Below are 13,374 nucleotides of genomic sequence, written 5' to 3' on the forward strand. Positions count from 1 at the left end.
GGCTAATGAGGGCCTGGAATGTGGTTCCTGTGACTAAGGAACTGAATTTCTTATTTTAATTTTAACAGCCCACATGTGGCTGGTGGCTACGGTGCCAGACAAAACAGTTATCTGAAACCCAGGATCAGCTGTTTTCCAAAGGCAGAAACAACACCAATGTTACTCAAATTTGGGAAGGGAAGAGTTCTCCAAGGGAGAAGACAGAAGTAATACCTACAGAGAGTGGCTGAAAATCCCTCAGGCTGGCATTTAAGGGACTGCTGCTCTGATTTTTGATGGTGGTGGTTGACATCTTCTTTCTGGTTACTGCCGAGAAGGAAGAAAACGGCCTACCCGTGTGTCTGTTCCAGCAGGGCAATATAAGGACAGGTGGTAGAAGTTTTGTAAACGCGGCACAGAGGAGAGCTAAGTTCAAGACCCAAAGACCAGTACCGTACTTTTCAATGTCTTTTTTCCATGCCTCCTCACGGGGAAGGATGGAGAGGGAGAAATAACATATTATGTGTTATAAAATGTAATGCTAAAAAAAAAAAAAATGAGAGAGGGGGAAGGAACAATGGAAGGAAAAGGCAATGTGATCTCATCTTCTCAAAACCAGGAAGGAGGCATTGTGACCACTTTACACTGCTGAGCCCAGGGCCTGCTCCTGGTGTGCCCTGAGGCAAACACAGGAGGACGTCCCACCACCACCACCACCACCATCAGAGTGTTGGCTACGCTTGTAGATGGCTTTGCACGTCCTCAGATCCATTCAGTGTGATTTAGCAGAAATTGGTAAGCCTTGCTCAAAATAGTGAAATGATGAAAGCAAGATTATTACACTTTAGTCCGTGTAGCCAGGACTCATGATTTTTTCCTTCATTTCCAGTAAGGAAGCAAAAGAAAACTCACACGGTGATTTATTAGAGAAACAATGTCATGAAACCAGATACCAAAGATACTGACTGCCTGAGTTAGCCACGTCTATGCCCAGAGAGCTGGTTACTGTTTAGAGAGGTGTGTGCTGGAGGGAAGGCACTAGATTTATACTCCAAAGACCTGAGTTTCCTGCCCACAGTGGCCTCTGACGCTTCAGCCTCTTCATCTGTAAAAGGGCAGTGATGCTGCCTATCTCACTGGGTGGTTGTGAGAAACTACTGAGTTAATATACACGAAAGTCCATCTGGAGAAGATGATGTGCTAAATGAGTGCCCCCATGGCAAATATTTGAAACGCATTGAGACACAGTTTGAGTTTCTAAACATCTTGCTGTTAGGTGGGTTTGCTTCTCAGCGTAAAATGTCCATCATAATAATCTGAGAAATGCTATCACCTTGAGCATGAACAATTACTACTTCCACATTTGCTATACATTTTCTTTCTAGACAAAGAAGAGAGCATCTATAAGGCAACGAATTGGCCAACGCACTTCCATTGCCATTGTGTTCTACAGCGTTCTTGTTATTGACAAAGTACAGAACAAAGACAAAGGACTTTATACTTGCCATGTGAAGAGTGGCCCGTCATTCAGATCTGTTAACACCTCAGTGCATGTATATGGTAAGGCACTCGTGCTCTGCTTTCTATCATCGTGGATTTGGGGCGGGATCTATAAAAAAATTTTTTTTGGCCAAGAGGTACTCTATCATGAATGATACAACTTGATTCCCCTCCTCCCGCTGCCAAAAAGCAAAGCGCATTAAGTGTTGTTTAATACTTTCGAATTAGACAGAGCATCTTTTCCTTGCCAGCTTATTGTGGTGAATAATTCAGTTAGATCATATTAAATTCTTTTTTTAGTATTCCATATAAACAAGACAGAAAAATATGACAGATTTACCTTCATTTCTCAGGTGCTGCTGTGAGTTAGAGAAAAATGTGGTGGGATAAGTTATTTAGAATAGATGTGATTTTATCCCTGGTTTTACCCTGATGAAATCCTAATATTGTTGCTTAATGCCAATAGGCAAATTCTGTAAAGAAAATACTTAAACCTCTTTAGAATCCTTAAAAACCTTATTTATCTTCACTGTTGAAAAGAAAAACGGCGAGGCAGAAACCTGGAACACTCCTGGCAGTGGGCTTAGATATTCTTTTGATTTTCTCCAGTAGGGTTTTTTGTTTGTTTTTGTTTTAATCAGATCATTTGTTTTATGGTGTCTGAAGGAACTTTCTCCCAACATACTCATGTTTCAGAAGTATCTCTACTTTTCTGTGATGCGATACGGATATTTGAGATGTTCCATTCTCTGTGGCTCTGCCTTTGTTTTTCTGTTTTACTCGCAACCCTTTCATTTGAATGTACTTCACCAGTTAGAGTGCTTCTGAATTATTTTATTCAGGGCTCAATATTTGGGCTCACTGATAGGCTTGATCAGAGTTCAGCTCTGTTTGTTTATTGCTTGCACCCTCCTTCTAGGAGGCAGGGGGTTGGGTTGGTGTTGTTCTATTTAGATAAACATGGTCTTTCCTAATCTCTTTATCATTCTCCTTTCAAAGATAAAGCATTCATCACTGTGACGCATCGAAAACAGCACGTGCTGGAGACCACAGCTGGCAAGAGGGCCTACAGGTTATCTGTGAAAGTGAAGGCATTTCCCTCGCCAGAGGTTCTATGGTAGGACCATAATTATTTTCCTATCAGTTTAAGATATGCTTTGTAAGTAGGAAGATGCAGGAGCCCAATGACTGGAATTCCTGAAAAAATATCAAGAGAAGTTCCCCAGACGGTGGTGGAAAGCCAAGAACTGTGTTGATTTCTGGGGCTGGGAGCAAGCAGAGAGGCTGGGCTGGAGGGGAAAGGAAGCTGTCCCAGGATGGGGCAAGAGCTGAGGTGTTTTGAGTGCTCGGTTCATTTCAGCCCTTCCCGTGCTGTGACTAAATTTCTGCATCTCTAAACCTCCCCATGATGTCAACATCCTTTGAATGGAGTATGTTGGGCAATGAGTAGGAAGCGTCTTGAATATGTAACATGCTCTATTAACCCTGAAGAAGTGGGCCCTTGTAATGAGGATAATAATTCTTTTATTATCTGAAAATAATTCTTTTATATACAGCTGGGATGAAAGTTCCAGGCTTGTTGTAAAATTAAACAAACATTAATAGAGACAAGACTTATTCAGTCGCAGGGGTGGAGGAAAGGACCTACTTGAACTAATTAAGTTTTTTTTGGCTCGAAGTTTGCATATTCAGAACCTCCTGAAGCAGGTTCTTTTTGTGTTAGTACAACACCTGATGTAAAACAATGTAATCTGTTTATAATCTGTAGTCATTTTGTTAAATCATTTTTAAATGCCAATATCTTTGGCTCAAACCATTACATTTTAAACAAAGCATACAGTACAAAACCGATTAGGAAAACAGCCCGTACAATATAGAAATGGTGCCATTGTAGAATCACCTCCACCAGACCTTATTTTGCTTTCAATATCATATCATTGCAGTGTTTGTTTTCAGTTTCCTCAAATAGTTAATAGGGAGTTAAAGAGAACATTAAACTCTGTGCTGTGCCCCTTCATGCCATCACAGTAGAAGAGAGATTTTTTGGTTTTGTTTTATAATGTGTAAAAGGTCCAATAGTAAATTTCCTGTGAGTGTACATAATTCCTTAATAGGCATTTAATCACTCCAGGCTATATATTCCCTCTTTCAAAAGGGTCTGAGAGTATCCCCATCTATTAAACAGTGCTAATTTCTTTAGTAACTAAGCAGCTAGGACCTAAAACACATACACAATAAATCGATCCCTCTTTGAAAACACTGACTTGTTCATGAGAAATAAAGTAAATTAAGATGATATCTGCAGTCATAAAATAGAGCATAGTTATTTCAACTGCTTTGGAACCGAGACCCATTAGTGATGGGTATTTGCTTACAGGACAATGTAACGTTTGTATGGATATGAACTAATACCATTTCCAATATTAAACCTTCATATAGAACACAATAAGCTCCTAACAGATTAAAAAATGCCCAGCTAAAGAACTGTGCGATTTAATGAAATCATAGACTTGTAGCATTAAATCTTTGAGAAACTCTAGAAAATTTGGAGAAACTGAGGCTCACACGGACAAGTCAGGTGCACAGCACAGAGTGGCAGAGCTGGGACAAGCATTCAGGCCTCCTGAATCTCAGTTCTGTATGCAACTGCGTTAGGTATCTAGGCATTGATTCTATATTTAAAGTTAAAAAGAATTTTTTTTTTAAGTTTTGTACCTTTTGTTTGTGAGTTTTGTGCCTTAACTATTCTTCCACAGGGGAAAAATCTTGGTAATCTTGATTTTACTATAGCTTATGAAAGGGACAACTGGTGTGACCATTTATACAACTAATAAGAACTCCACATGAGACCACAATAGGAAAGTCTATTTTTATTTTTATCTGGAGAAGTGATCTAGTTGATCTGACTTACAATGGCCCTTGTATTGCTAATGAAGCCTCATGGAAAACTGAAAAACATCTCGATGGGATCAGCCAGTGCTGCTGGGTGAATACTTAAGTCACGTGGTGACCAGCATCCTTGTGGGTACCTTAAAACCATCGCTTTTCTTTCTTCCTTCAACATACTTCTTCCTCCTTGCCAATAAATGTGAAGTGTTTCTCCATTTAAAAACCACACATGGCTTTACTGAAAAGTTAGTGTCTACATTTGTAAAATGAATGTGGAGGACCAAAGGCTTGGAGCGTATCAACTTGAGCTCACAAATGTAAATGACAGCGTTAAAGTGATATCTGAGAGGCCGTGTGGAATGACTTCCCAATCACACTCTTAACCACAGGTTAAAAGATGGGTTCCCTGCGACTGAGAAATCTCCTCGCTATTTGGTTCATGGCTACTCGTTAATTATCAAAGATGTTGCCGCCGAAGATGCAGGGGATTACACGATCTTGCTGGCCATCAAGCAGTCCAGTGTGTTTAAAAACCTTACCACCACTTTAATTGTAAATGGTAAGTTTGCTGTTCATACTTTCTTCTGGTTCTGGCAGGGGTGCAGTTCGGGAAAATTTGTAAACCAAAAGTCAATAGAACAACATCAGAGAAAACACACTTTTAAGTAATGATTTTTAAAACCGCGTACGCCCCCATCATACCGATTTCATGTCTGCTCGTTATCTTCCGTAAGCAATATGATTTTTTATCATTGTAATCATGACGTACACACCATGGAATCAATTTTTTACTGTTATCAAAACACTTTTATTTATTTTTTTTAAAAAGGCTGTAATGACAACAGTATGTGTTGGTGTCCCCGACATCAAAACCAAGGAGAATGCAGGCCTTCATGTTGTAGACCCAGAGAAAGTCACTGTACAGCTCTTGACCTCTGTCCTGTTCATCTCCCTTCCAGTGAAACCCCAGATCTATGAAAAGGCCGTGTCATCCTTTCCAGACCCAACTCTCTACCCACTGGGCAGCAGACAGACCCTGACTTGTACCATCTATGGTTTACCTCAGCCTACAGTCACGTGGTTCTGGCGTGCTTGTAACCATAGTCATTCCAAAGCAAGGTAAGGACGGTTTGTTTTCTAACTTTCGAATACTTGCTATACCTGGACTCGAGATTCTTTAAGGGACACAGATGGAAGTTTGCAAATGGGATGTGCAGTTACGTTTGGGGCAAAGGCTTTCCCTCCCATGGGAAAAAGTCGGCAATATCTACTTTTCTTCCTTACTCGTTTCTAACCATTTCATAATTTTTCTCTTTAGTTGATAGTTTTAGGAGCACAGGGACAGAATCAAGGTCACCTTGTGAGCCTTTTTTGAAGCTCAGTTGGAACTCCAGTCTTGTTTTCAACTGAGAGCCTCCGGACTTTGGCTAATTCAGCTACAGTGGCTTTCCCATTTCTCATTTTGTGAACATTGGATATGATAGGAGATCTTCCCTGCCCTGGTGATCACTACCCGTCGTAGGTTTTGCTCATGCTCTTCCTTCGTTTCCACCCATTTGCTGCCTCCTGAGAAGTCCTTCCTTACCCTCCAAGGCTTAGCTTTGCCAACTCTTCTGACTGCCTCGTTCAGATTCCTTTCTCCCTCTTCAGTAGGAACCACGCCTCATTTACACCTTGTTACTTTGCTGGGTTTGCATACAGTTGCATACATTTGTTTTATCTCTAAGCCCTGAGCTGACTGAGAGCAGCTCTGTATCTTTAGGGCCCGGCACACACAGTGGTAGAGGCTTACTGTGTATTTGCTGAGTGGATACGTCCCTACCTTCTGGTCATTGTGCAGCATTTCCTTGCATCCTGTTGATGACTGAGTCCTGTTTGCTCTTTTCCCATTTTTGTTTAGTCTAGAGGAATGATGCTAAGGACAGTTCATGAGAGCTAATTTGAAGGACAGGAATAGAGTTGATAAGTGCAACAATCAGATACTATTGAGACCGCCCAAGAACAATCATTATGCCATAATATTTGCTTTGTTGCTTTTAACTCCACTTGTGGAGTGTCGGGAAAGTTGCTATTTAAAAGAAAAAACAAAAACAAAAACAAAATTAGCTTGATAAAAAGTAAGACACAATTCTAGCATAAACAGAAGGGACTGTTTGGTTTTCTGGATTCTTCCTGCCATTTCAGCTCTTCATCTTGTGTTGTAATCTTTTGCTTGAAGTCTTTCATTCTGATAGTGAAAGCTACTGGTGAGTCCTGGGGTTCCCGAGAAGTAGCTGTTTCCACACATGTCCCAATTTCTCATGTGAATGTCATTTCCTAAGAATAGAAATATGGAGAAATTACAAATCTTGACTATCTTCTTTACCACTGTGGATACTTAACCCAAAAGAAAGTGAGATCTACTGAGATTTTGTATGATTTTGCTAATTTAGGGGTAGGCATCCATATTTGCGGATCTATTCCCTTAAGGCCTGGATATTTGTGCTAACCTAACATGCAAATAAGTGAAAAATAACTAAATAATTTAAGTTATTTGGAGAAAAGTGTAAAGTTGAATTTTGGGGGAATAACATAGCCTTTTATGGATGTTTTTAATTTTTGTTTTGACAATAGCAAATCTAAAATTTCAATTCTAGGGACACCTGGGTGGCTCAGTCAGTTTCAGGTTTTGATCTCAGGGTTGTGAGTTTGAGCCCCTCATTGGGCTCCAAGCTGGCCATGGAACCTACTTAAAAAATAAAAAATAAATAAAAATAAAATTTCAATTCTATTTAGGGCAGAGCTAGGAACCCTCTTAGAAAATAGCAATTATGAGTGAGGGAATATAATGTTATAAAGTTGGGTTTGAATAATGCTAATAAAATATGGTTTGGGGAATGAAGTCATTTGAAGTAAAGCTTTGGAGGCATTAGCTCTCTTTTTCTGATTTCTTTGTGGTACATGGGATCCTTCTCCTGTGTCACAGAGTAAGTTTGCCAAGGTCTGGAAAGATGTCTAATTCCTCTTCTCTCAAGACTCAGAGCAGTGCCTCAGATCTTCAGTAAATGTTTGTTGACCATCTGACTTATTCTCTGATCAAGGCGTTTTTTTTAACCAATCACAAGACAGATCAGAAATGAAAGCTTTAACTTTTTCAGTGATGCTTCATTCAAACAATATATGTTGTTGCTTGAAATTATCTGCTACAAAATGTGCATATCCATAAGAAGTTTTTTTTTTTTTTTTCCTAAGTCAACAGACCAAGTAGCTTACGTGTGTCAGGCCTGAATTTGGTGCTTGGTGGTTAAATCAGTACGTTTAACTTAGAAATAGTTCAGAAAGATATACAGGACCTTTGTGAACTAGGAAAATAGAATAATTCTACTTCACCCTGTCAGAGAGATAGGAGCTAAAATTGACAGAGAAATGGAGCCTTCTTTAATTACTAGAAGTTTTCAAATATGTCTTTATATAAATGTATTTTATATACTTAACACCTAGATTCCATTGTAGATAGGAATTTTAGTTAGTGACATTTGAATAAAGGGGAGATCTATTGCATGAATTTTTAAAATTTTATTTTGAGTTACATAGTAACATATTTGCACGGTGGTATCTACGCATGACTGTCAAAAGAGATTAGGTGGTTAATATGTCCATATTACTCGTGAATATATAGAATAGTTCTTGGTATTTAAATTTTAGGCTCTAGTTAAAGGACATATCTATATATGGACACAACCGAAGCATTAGATTAGTTTTGAGGTTTGAATGTATTTGTTTTAAGTAGCTCAAACTTATTAATTGGTTTAATATGGCCAACTGGTTAATGTATCTAAGTTAAAGAGGTTCAGACTTAAATTGCATAGTTTTCTGGAGTCCAGTAAATACATTAAATATATTTGGAAACTGTCAGAACTATTGCTCAACTAGTTTACCTTTGTGGAAAATAAGAACCATAAATAAAATTAACAGAAATTTCCTCCTTTAAAAAAAAAAAACAAACTGTGATACACAGCTGAGCTATGTTCTAGCTATGCTTCTGATTCACCTAGAGTTTGTTCTTATAAAACATTAGGAATAAAAGAAAGGAGGAAAAAGGTAGTTACTTTTCAACTCACATTCCTAATGAGCTGAGAGGAAATATGGCAGAATCTTTTCCCCTTGTACTTTTCTGCACATTTGGGTGGTAACATAGCAGGAGAGCTAGAATATTTCTTTTGAATTTTTAATAGCATTAAAATAACTTGTCAATACCAGATGAAGTGGAATTTTGGATTTTTCCTCATCCTTAGCAACTAGCAGAGACTTCTAAATAGATATTCCTAAACTTGTTCCAGGTTAGTGTGGGCATAACCTAGGGAGTATGCATAAGGGTAGTTAAGCTCAGAGTACCTTTCACATGTGTGTAGTTTACAGCTTCTGTTCATATAAAATACAGATGATTACACACACTTCACAGAGACAATATGAGGTTCAAATGAGATCATGTATTTGGGAAGGGTACGGAGTGCCATTGAAAGGCAAGGTTGTGATTACTGCTAGCAGTGGGATAAAATTCTCTAAGGCTCCAAAACTTTTAAGGAACATGCAAAGAATTTTCTGCCTACTATAGAGCTAGTTTCACAACAGTGACAATTTTTAACCTAACCAGCGCTTCTGAGAAATGAACACAAGTTGTGGAAAGTAAAGTGTATTTTGCTGTGCTTGAGAAATAGAAATGGAGTAGGTGTGGGCTGTAGAATTGAGGAAAACGTAACACGATTTTTCAGAAGAAGAGAAATGAAGGAAATACAGCTGAGTTAGGCAAAAGCAAAAGCAAGATGACAAAGGCTGTGCAGCGGGGGACTAAAGTAACCATCCCAGTTTGTGCGGCCTGTCTCACTCACTCGTTTCCTGTCATGGGAGGAAGTGGTTCTGACCTGTGGGTTGGCAAAGGCCAGAGTGGGGCAGAGTGGGACGTGGGAGAGCTGATTCCTACTGAGGGAGTCCACAGTAGATTCTAGAACTTCACGTCCCCCCTGGATTTTGAAGCACTATGTGGAACTCCTGACCCGCCCACACAATGAGCGGGTCTTGCTCCCATAGTCCTTTGCCACATATCTCTCTGCCACGGTGCTGGTTCTGTCTCACAGGGAATAGTGTGCATGACGTTGCCCACTGTGTGGAGCTTGGTCTCTAAAGGAAAGAGTAACAATCTTGGACTGGAGGGAAGGGACCCCTCTTTGGGAAATGGAGGACATGGATTTGTGGGGCCCTAGCGGGAAACAGGGAATGGACAGCGTTGGCATGATGCAGGTACTCCAGATCACCAGTTACATTTTTCTCAGGAAGAGTCTGAGATGTTGCAAGATTGCTTTTACTGATGCATGCTTGAGCGCCCAGGAGCCCTGCCAATAACTGACTGGAGAATAGCAGGCCTGGCTGGGTCCTTTGCTCCCCGAAAACAGAGGGGTGGTGAGTGGGCTGAGGCTGGGTCATCCTTCCTGATGCTCGCCATTAACCGATTAACAGGGCTCCGCTCCCCGTCTGTGCCCAGAGTCTCCCCAGTTGTTTCCGAGGTTGTCTTGTCTTCTTTCTAAAACTAAAGCCTGCTTTTCAAATGTTGAATGTGTCTGGGTCTTTTCTCCAGGGAGGGTGAAGTGGCCTGTGGCCGCTGATTACTGCAGGTTTGTTTTTAGACCGCACGCTCTTTCCATCACAGGCTGCTTTAATTCTCTGTCCCCAGCTAACTGTTGAGGTCACAAATAACACTGATAGATGATAATAGAGTGGCCTTTAGTGAAAGAGGCTGTTAAGTATATCGAGTTCTTTGTGAAAAATCTCATTTTCTTCATTGGCTCTCTGTGATGACCAATAAAAATACACAGAGAGAAACTTCGGCTACTTCTCTTGCATTCACATTGTTCGCATCTTACAAATGCATGTTGCACATCATCAGTGTTCAGCCCAAATATACTGTCACCCGTCTACTTATCGCACCAACCGTGTGCAAAACAAAGATACACACCATTGGCCTTCAGCATGTATGTTTAATGCTATAAGATCAAACATAGCTGGTCGTTACTTATTTTCTCCATACACGTACCTGCAGAATATCTTTTTCCCAGTCTCAGGGATAGAGACCTGGGAAGCAAGGAAGTGGGTTCTATTCTTGGCACAGGCCCTGACTTCTCTGTGACCTTGGCCAGTTATTTAATCTGTGCTTCGATTTCCCCTTCTGTAAATGGTAACTGCCCTGCTTCCCCTCTCCTATAGTACACAGCTATTCATGAGTGAAATGAGAAAATCACTTAAAATGACGTTTTCTTCATTCAAAAAAGCTTGAAATAATTTCCTCGTTGTTGCACACTGATATTTCCCTTCTGCTTCTTACAAATTATAAAGCAATTTGACCTGAGGATTAACTCTGAGGATCAGTGCCAAATTCACTGAAAAAACCAACCTGTGAAAGCTGAATGGTTGTAGAAAAGCCTTACGCGTGTGTAAGTATGTATTCTGTGGCACAGAACTGCCTCCGTAATTATATTGCGAGTAATCACCCATTTAAAAAAAAAAACAACCCTCTGCTCCTGCATTGCTGGTGTCAACCCACATTTTCTTCAGGGCCAAGCTGGACTACCTTTGCTGGTCTTGGTCCAACCCATCCAACCAAAGGCATTATCGTTCTTTGCCCAGTTAGCCCTAAAACCTTGCTTGCTTTATTTGATCTTTCGCCAACGAGCCCCTTCAGAATGCAAAAAATGTCACTGGATTCTCAAGTCATGGCAGGTGAAAGGGGTAGAGTATCCTGTATTACTTTCTTAGCCAAAATGGGGGATTTGCTAGGAAAAACCCGATAGGTGTACGTGGAATTTCAAGGGACTGCTTCCAGAACTCTAAAGCCAGTCAGATCTGGAATGGCAAATAGTTACAGGCTTTAGAAGTTTAATAGGATATAATCATTCCCACCACACAATTTGACATCCCATTTCTGAACACTCTTCATCTGCCCAGCAGTAGAGGACAGGGGATTGGGTCTAGGGAAAGCGGACCACTCCAGGACCAAGTGTGGTTTGCTGGGCTTCTTGGGGGCATGGGGGAGGGGGGGCGAGGTGGCCTACAAAATAAGGGAAGGCAGAGACATCTAGGAACTATGAGAAGGGCTTGCTTAATTGCATCCCTCCATTGTTTACTTCAGCAAATTGGCAAAGAAAGGAAGGCCTGAATCATTAGGGATGTGAGAGGGATGGATCATCTGAGAGAAACGTAATTTTACATACCCCACTGATGCACAAAACTAACAGGACTGAAACAAAACAATTGTTAATGGTAGTTAATTAGAGATGTACTCAAGGACTTAATTGACTGCCAGCATGAATGTCTGTTATTTATTTATTTATTTATTTATTTTGCTGAAACAATTTTATGTCCCATATTCTATCTACAAAATGAGAGTGTTAACAGTGTAAACATTTTTGAAAAAGTCAGCACTTCCTGGGGGCTAAATGTAGGTCAGATGTCAGAGGGAAGCATAATTTAAAAAGACCTCTTCTTTTGGAAATATCACATACTGCGTGTTTTAATATTTATCACATTCCTCCTAAGTGTACATATAATTTGTATCCATGCGTCTCTTGACATATTTTCTGTGCGGGGTACGTATGGGTTCAGGGACCCAAAGCAGGCATGCTATCGAGAATTTTAGTTTGCCATACACAAAACCTTGAATCAAAATGGGGACTTTAAAGAAGACCCATTCACCAAAGACCACTTCAGCAGGACTTTGAGCTTGAACAAACAAGCTCAACTCAATCGGGCCATCTTCTTTAGGAGGCTTTCATCACAAGCAGAACGTGAATGTTCCCCTCCTAATGAGAAACTTCTTGCTTTCTGTTATATAATTGCTGGATGAGGAAGTGCATACTGCCCAATGTGAATGTTTGGACGAGGGCCCTTATTAATATTTCATACAAAGTCCTGAGAACAGAGCACGAGTTCATGTGCCAAATGCCTGTCTGCCACTTTTCTCTGCTTTGTGAGATTTTCCTCCTTTCCCCACTCCTCATGGTAATACAGCGAGTCTGAGGAATAATTGTTTCTAATGAATTAACTGTCTCCTGTAATTGCTATCAAACATTTCATTATGTGTTTAAATTAAACCAAAAGGCTGAGTCATAGGAATGGTTTTTTTTTAGGGATCTTTTGAGCAAAATTCAGTGTTGCTTCCCAGGATTAGGAATGCCAGAAGGTTCCCAAACACACAGTTTGGGGAGATTCCTTAAAGAAGATTGGCAGAACCTCTCAAATTTTCTTTGGCCTTACTTACAGATTTTTAAAAACGGAATGGGCATTTTCTTACTGAATCTTAGAAACTAATGTCCTAACACAAGAGCATTAGGTAATGGATAAATAGGACCAATCACTTATAAAACATGCACCTGTTCTTGGAAATCTACATTTTAGTTAGACCTCCATTGACTTAGTAGACTGTTTTGTCCCCCCCTCCCCCCATCGCTGGTGTAGCACAAAGAATAAAATCGGTAGACTGTTTCTTGAAATATGAACTCTGGTCTGTGGTTTTAATGTAACCTCACTGCCTTTTTGGGTGAAAAAGTAGAGCCTGGTGCATTGAGAAGAGAGAAAGGATGTAATGGATTTAGACTATGGCCAGATGGTGCCTTATAATGCACTTCAAGTCACTAGAACTTGTTTCTTCATAATTTCTCTCGAAGCTTCAGGGGGTGTCTTGTCACCTTGAATGCCACTTCTACTTAATGATAACAGATGTAATCAGTGAGCCCTTCCTAGTGCCAAAGCTGTGTTCACCCCTTTCCATACACTATCCCTAATCTGTACAATATTCCTGAAGGGACATAATTTCCCCATTAGGAAACTGAAGCTCAGAAAGTTATTTCTCAGGTGTCTTCAGATCATGGAATAAGAGAGGCTAAGTAGGTTGGCATTTCAGAAGGTTACTTTTCATTGGTGTCCCACAGGACTCCTCTAAGTGCACCCCCATGGGTTCCCAGAGGAAGGCGCAGAAAT

The 13,374-nt window shown here is 40.3% G+C and overlaps 1 protein-coding gene across 1 annotated transcript in view; it reads left to right on the top strand.

Annotated features, from left to right (window-relative positions):
* Positions 1–13,374, top strand: part of FLT1 (fms related receptor tyrosine kinase 1) — a 170,878-nt gene that overhangs the window by 54,995 nt on the left and 102,509 nt on the right. The window contains exons 7-10 of the mRNA XM_036077056.2: positions 1,365–1,539; positions 2,479–2,596; positions 4,758–4,927; positions 5,328–5,487. Of these exons, the coding sequence (XP_035932949.1) occupies positions 1,365–1,539; positions 2,479–2,596; positions 4,758–4,927; positions 5,328–5,487 (623 nt within the window). The remainder of the gene's footprint in view (positions 1–1,364; positions 1,540–2,478; positions 2,597–4,757; positions 4,928–5,327; positions 5,488–13,374) is intronic.

This window comes from Halichoerus grypus, chromosome 4, assembly GCF_964656455.1.
Source record: "Halichoerus grypus chromosome 4, mHalGry1.hap1.1, whole genome shotgun sequence".
NCBI lineage: Eukaryota > Metazoa > Chordata > Mammalia > Carnivora > Phocidae > Halichoerus > Halichoerus grypus.